The sequence below is a fragment of the Phaethon lepturus genome, unplaced genomic scaffold, assembly GCF_000687285.1.
Source record: "Phaethon lepturus isolate BGI_N335 unplaced genomic scaffold, ASM68728v1 scaffold13777, whole genome shotgun sequence".
Taxonomy (NCBI): domain Eukaryota; kingdom Metazoa; phylum Chordata; class Aves; order Phaethontiformes; family Phaethontidae; genus Phaethon; species Phaethon lepturus.
In genome coordinates this window covers 3314-10387 of record NW_010551223.1, presented here as the reverse complement: position 1 = coordinate 10387, position 7074 = coordinate 3314, and the positions used below count along the sequence as shown (strand labels likewise).

The following is a 7074-nucleotide window of genomic DNA, read 5'->3' as shown; positions in this document are numbered from 1 at the left end:
CCTGCTGAAATTGCATAGATTCAATTATCTGTTCCTCCATTTAGAGGCATCTTGACAGTTTAAAAAGCAAATGCTTTTTCATTTATAGTGATTTTAATCTCCTTGAACAGGCATTTCTTGAGGGAATAAGAATGTTTAAGAAATGTGAGTTTGACAGTCTCACCCTGTTTGGTGGTGGGAAGTAGTAAACACTGGAGAAAGAGTAAACTACAAATATTTTTGATATAGAGAAGTTAAGTCTAGATAGGTTCATTGGGTGGAAGTAATTATACATACGCTTCAACACTTGTAGAGATTCAAATGCCAAAACTTGACCTCTGAATAATTTGTATTTACAACTGTCTTGGCAGATTGTAGCAAGTCATTTCTGGCAGTATAGGCTCATCTAGTATAGAACAAGGGGAGAACATTTACTTGGTTCAAGTAAGTTCAACTTGATGGAATATCTAAAAAGAGAAGACTAACACCTTGATCAGCAACTAGCTTTCATTTCCTTGTGCTCCCCTGAGGCATTTCTTACAAAGTATCTAGAAAAATTGTGAGATTTAGCTAGGACTAGAAACATAACCAAATGGTCAAGTTTATAAATATATATCAGTAAGTTTGAAAGTTATGGACAAATTAAAAAAATTCTACTTACTGCAGCTCGAGCTTCTGCAACTTTTGCCTTCTTCAATCTGGTTTTTGCTGCATCCAAATCTAATCTTTTATTTTGTAATAGTTTACGTTCTTTCTGAAAGCGAATTAGGTTAGTTCATGAGAATAGGTACACATACTCAAAAGCAAAACCCTGTCTACTTGCAAATTTTTTTCAATTAAGTATCACATACAAAAAGGTTATTCAGTTGAACAAAGAGGCAGAATTGGATCCTAATTATTCTCACACATTTTATACATAAATAAAAGATACATACTTTTAATAGAACAATAGCCATAAAAAGCAAGTTTTTTAGAATTATTTTGATTTTACCTGGTCAAAAGGAAGGAAAATACATCAAAGGTGCATCTGACTTTTTCTACATTAATTTGAGGAAAGCAATAATGCACAATTATCTACTACTACATTTTTAAGATCTACAGTTACAATTGTTGTGAAGTGCTGAAGAATGCACAATTCAACTTACAGAAATAGTTTTGTAGTCTCCTTCAATAAAGTTTCTCAGGGGAGTGAGAAAGTTTATAGCAGAAGTTTGAATTAGTTCTCTGTCTGCTGTCCCAATTCGCTTTTGTGTTTCTCCACATTTAATGAGTGCATTTCCTGCAAAGAAAAAAATAAGTTCATTTCATAGTGATTCAGGCAGGTGGTTAACAAAACAGGTTTCTACAGGCAGGAAAGTTTAGGCCAGCAGTTTGAAAGATAATTCAATGCCATCACAAGGGCTTTCAAAAGAAATCCAAGTCATCTAAAAAAAAAACCCCAAATAAAACAACATAGCACAAACCAAAACAACAACCACCAAAAAACAAGACCCACACACCAAAAAAACCCAACCACCCAAAACAAACAAACCCACGCACCAAACCAAACCATTTTTATTAATAACAATCACAGGTCAGGTTAAGATTTCAATGAGAATAGATGCAAAATTGTAGAAGTGGCACTAACTATGGCAACTTCATTGTTAACACCTGTTTTAGAACTGGTTATCATAACTACTTTAATCCAACAACCTCCTCCCCTTATACCACATTTTTGTTTAAGTCAGGAGTAGTTGGTAGCAAGGAAAAAGCTCACTTAACTACTGGAAAATAATGTGCTTTTCCCCACCCCCATCAACTCCAACTTCTAAATACACATTTGTACATTAATTGAACAATACTTCAAAATTTGGTTCCGAGTTAGGTATTGAAACTGAAGTTAGTGTATCAGGAATACAATTATTATTATTGTTTCAAGAGATTGACATGGCTGAGTTAGAAAAGACATGAAGTTTTCAGAGAACTAAACTATTTTGTGACACCACATGAAAGCTAACAGTGTATCTATCTTTACGCTAGCATTTGCCTGAATTCTAAAAATTCTGCAAGTTAAGGGACAGTGTGCCTTTAAGTACAACTCTAGTTGATGTTAAAAAGCAAGACTTGAGGCTGATGATCAGAAGGAAGGCCACAGGTAACAGCATAAAACCATATGGAAGTACGAGGAACAAAGCCTGCCATTATCGACTTTGTATCCCTAAGTCTTCTGTAAAACATTTACTTAAAAAAAAAACAAAACCAAAAACACACCATGTTCCTTCTTTTGAAAAGGAACCCCATTATTTCTAAATATAAAGAAATCATTCTTCCCAGAACAGAAGTTTTCCATTCCACTGCAATTTTGAAGAAAGCAACTATCAGACTTTGATTGCAGACTATATTATATATACAGACACCTATGCTTTTCAGTTGGTTAAGTTAAATTAACAGCTAAATCTATTATCAGCACCTTTAAGAGTTGTAGAAAGCATTAGAGTTAAACTTTATACTTTAAGCCAGTGTAAAAACATTAGCTATAACACCCTGAACCCTTCTGTCATAGGTATATAAATTTGCTGGAGAAGGAAGAAAATTTAGATTATGTTCTACACTCTCACCTTTGGCAAAATATTTATTAAGAAAAGCAGGAATACTATAAAGTTAGTGAGGCTTCTTACTAAAGAAGTTAATTTCAGATAACGTTTTCACTCCACACCACAAATAAAATGCATAAATATTGTCAGATGTGCAAATGTGTTCTTTAACAAGGAAACTAAATTCCAGAATTATTTGTTCTGGTAAGAAAATTCTCCATCCACAATGACAGTTCCAACAGCAGGTTCTGTTTCTAGATTTGGATAGAAACCTCATCATTGATCTCCATATACTGAAAGTTCTACAGCAAGTCATCTCAAAACAATGTAAAAGTCATTGAACTGTTTTATCTAGAGGAAGACAAGCAATATGATTTTACATTGTTAAGGAAAACTAGATCTGTGCATTTTTCCCTGCTTCATTTCTGCAACACAAGACATTTTTTGCTTCTACTTACCATAGGCTGTTCCTGGGCCAAATTCATTCCCAGCATCAATCATATACTGGCCTAGTAACTCTGGATTATTCATGCGACTCGGTGCTTTGCGGTCCAGCTTCTCATAGACAAATTCTTCTATTCTGGCATCTAAAAAGATGTTTATTTGAAATAATTACTTTCATTCAAAGCACAAGTAGAAATAGAAACACACACAAAAAAAAGAAAAATAATTTCAAAATCCAGGCATTAAACTCAACATTAAGTGAACAATGTTAAGCTGAAGACACTGATCTTGGAAACTGACTGTATTCCATGTTTGTCATGCTATATTCAAGTGTTTGTTAGAGCCACCTGTGAAAGTGAAAAGTTATACTTTTCCTCTCCCTCCTATCAGAATATTTATACAATTTTTCAAAATGTTGTCCAGAAGTCTCCATTGTAAAACCATAATAGAACACTTCTTAACAAAACCAAACAGTCTTTTTTTTTAGCCACTCCAGGAAAAAATTATTACAATTGTTCACTGGAATTAGCAGCGTAGGAATTAAGTTCAACAACTACTGTAGGTTCTCTATTAAGATATTCTGAAAGTTCAGCAACCCCAGAAAATATATGCTCTTTCCCACTCCCCCTGCTTCCTTGAAATGCTCTGAAGCAAACCACTTAAAATTTTAGAAAGTGTTTCATTTCATATTCCCATTTTTTCTTAGTTTGAGCAACAAAAATATATATATAAAAAAACTTTTCACGACTATATGATCATTAATATCCATCTATTGTAATATTAAGGCACTGTGTGCTGCTTAGGTGAAAAAGCCTCACAGACATAAGCAGGGACAGTGTTAATTAAAATAGCAAAGTCCTCAGATAAAACACCCGATTTCTCTGACAGATTTTAGCTTCAGAATTAGCTTTCTTTATTTATGCAATCAGTATGAACTAATTTCAGCCTGCAATAGTACAGACAACCACAAAGCAGCCCTCCAATGAACAAACTTGCTGCTTTGATGCAACCAAAAATAATACTATTAATTAGACAACTTTCATCAGCACTGGATTAAATAACTACTCTCTCATGAAGGTCACAAATGTTAACCTGACACAGACAAACATGGGTCTGTGCATTCCCTGGCATCAAGGGTGAACCAACAATGACCCAAATGCATTAATTTTTCTTTACTCTATGCAAAATATTTATTTTTTTACTAAATGACAAAAGAACTGAAAAGTAATCTAAAATTATCGAACTATTACACAGGTCTGACCTAAAGGTACCATTAAAAATGTGACTGAAAGTCATTTTCCCTCCCCCAGACAGGGCTGCTCCATTAACAACCAAAAGCAGCTCTCTACAGCATATGATAGTCCTCCCAAGTAGGCTGCCGAACAGCTGAAGTTACATTCACAGACGAAGACCACTGCTTAACATTGGGTATTTTTAGCCATCAAAAAATTGACTGGTCAGCATAACTGTGATACTACCAGATATTATCCTTTTACTGAATCTTCCTCACACAGTTCTACCAGCCTACAGTTAGTGATTCAATATCCTACAATTACAAGTTTCTCAAAAAGTCAATACATATTGCAAATACTGAATTAAATGAACAAGATGACTATAACCTCTGGCCTAGACAAAAGTAGAAATTCGGGCTGGAACATTCGGTAAATACCATTGCATCCTTCCCACAGGATTAGTGATTTTGGGGTTTGTTTTTTAAATACCGTTTTAATGCAACTAAAGGATGCAACTGACTTCCAAAATAATACTTCAAAGATCAGCATTATAAACAATTTATCTATTTGTCATTAGAGAAGTGCTATCAGTGTATGATTTACCTGTACTAATAAACCCTAACTTAGTATGTCACTACAAGGAGGATATTTATGTTTTCAGTGCAGAGGTATTAGCCGTATTATAATTTTATCATTTGAGTGAACCTGTCAGAGGTTTACATATTTTTTGGTAACAGTAGCTGTCCCAGTGGCTAGCAACCAGGTCTTGACTTGAAATCTAGATCTATACTCCAAGCAAATTCCTGTAGCTGCCAACTCTAGTAGAACTGCCACAAATGGCACAGAGAACTGTTGGATGCGAGTCTGAAACTGGTATCCTCAACATTATTACTCATAGCAGCAATTTCAGAAACAAATGAAATTAACACCTCAGAAAATTACATTTCTTCTACCTATGTTTTTTCTGTTATTGTTACAGTAAGAGATTCACCGGTGTTGAAAGCATATTTGAAACTTTATTGTATTGCCTAAGTATGGTGTATAAAAAGCTGGCAAATGATAAAGACTCAGCATGTGGAAAAAATCATTCTTTAGGAAAGGAATTGTTAAAGACAGGCATTTCAGTTCATCTGGCCTGCTTCAAGCTGACTTGTATTGGGCAGACAGTTAAAGTAATGAAATAATAATGAAATTTCTTGAGCCACTACATCTACTCCATTAAGACCTTCAGAGTTCTTACAGCTACCTAAAATTTCTGGAATTAGAGTCGGAAATTCAATTAAACAGGAAACAAATAAAAAAAACAGTCAACCTGAGACTGACCAGAGTATGAAACCAATACTACAGTTTACAGAGCTCTAAAGCTTTTCCCATTTGAAGGGTTAAAGTAATACCAGCAATAAAGCAGCACCACTGTCTCCAATTCCAAGTATCTCTCCAAAATGTGCTTTCCCTAACTCCAGCCTTCAAAGTTTAAAACTCCTATACTTAGTCATAACTTATGCAATACCTATTCCAGTAAACATTTACATTGGCAAATCTATTAATTAAAAAGTTGCAAACAAAAACTTGAAGGGCTCCTTACTTGGATTTGGCTGCAGTAAAACTTCTGTTTGTTTCATTATTTTTTCTGTCCACAATTTAGTGCATTCTGCTTTGCTGAGAAGGTTCTCCAGGTGAGCATCCAGTTCAGTCTTCTCTGCTTGACCAAGCTTTTCTTCCGTGAACTATAAGTTAGTCAGACAGATTGAAAATACTCGGTTATTTCACAGAAATTATTTCCCAGGACAAGTTTAAGACAGTTTAACTATTCACTCGCATTAGCTGCAGGTAATGTTTTCAAAGATATAACCATTATTAATAAAATCTATCAATAAAAATCATTTTTTTTAATATTTATTTTCTGTAATCTATCAGTAAAAATCTATGGGTAAATTTGGAAGTTGTTAAGTTCAACAACACACCCTTACTATCAGGGGAAAAAAGAGACCAGAGGGTGTTAATCAGACCAAGACAAGGAAGGTAATTTACAACATTACAAAGAAATCCTCTGCCCTACTTGGTACTGAGAGTTCTGACTTGAACCATTTTAGTCCAATTTTGCATAGTGCTCCCTGAAACATAAGCCAAAAGGAAGGAAAGTCCAGAGGCAACGACGGCAATTAAGATTACTTCAATCTTGTATAATTTCTAATTAAGTTTGTCCCCTCTCCCACAGTAAAATCTGAAGACACAATATATTCTCATTGCAGCTATGTTTAATGCGTTTTAAAAAAATGTTGACCTGTCCACAACAGACAGGACAGAAGGCAGTGAGTTTAAACTTCAGCATGAAGATTTAAATTGGAATTAGACATTAGAGAAAGCTTTGAAGGATTAAAAGCTAAAATAGACTTCCCTGGGAAGTTGTGGAATAGAGATTTGGGGGTGGGGGGTGTTGCTTTTTAGAATAGGACAAATCAATGTTTGATAAACTGTTTAGATATAACTAATCCTGTTATACCTTACAGAAACAGGAAGATGACATCTGCTGCTCTCTTCCAAGCTGTATTTTCAATGACAACGAAATACAGTGTAACTCCATGTAGCTAAATAAATCCAGCAGACAATTCGTTTCACTTGATATTAAATTCATGCCAACTCCTATTAACCCACAAGCAGTTTGTACTTCAATCCCAGTTCTCTGGGAGGGGGAAGCCACGCGTTTCACATCAGGGAACCAAGCAAAACTGGAACTGAGGGTTTTGCGTGCTTCTCCAAGCAGTAGTTCCTCATGACAATGATGATCTCATCAATTGACAGCCTGTTCAAAGTCAGGCATTTTCAGAAGAACCTGGTTTATAATT

The 7074-nt window shown here is 34.8% G+C and overlaps 1 protein-coding gene across 1 annotated transcript in view; it reads right to left on the bottom strand.

Moving 5' to 3' along the window:
* Window positions 1–5954, bottom strand: part of SH3GLB1 (SH3-domain GRB2-like endophilin B1) — a 20604-nt gene extending 14650 nt beyond the window's left edge. Inside the window, exons 1-4 of the mRNA XM_010290848.1 lie at window positions 5814–5954; window positions 3011–3139; window positions 1125–1258; window positions 641–733 (exon numbers count right to left, since the gene is read on the bottom strand). Of these exons, the coding sequence (XP_010289150.1) occupies window positions 641–733; window positions 1125–1258; window positions 3011–3139; window positions 5814–5850 (393 nt within the window). The 5' untranslated portion in view covers window positions 5851–5954. The remainder of the gene's footprint in view (window positions 1–640; window positions 734–1124; window positions 1259–3010; window positions 3140–5813) is intronic.
* Window positions 5955–7074: the final 1120 nt, after the last annotated feature.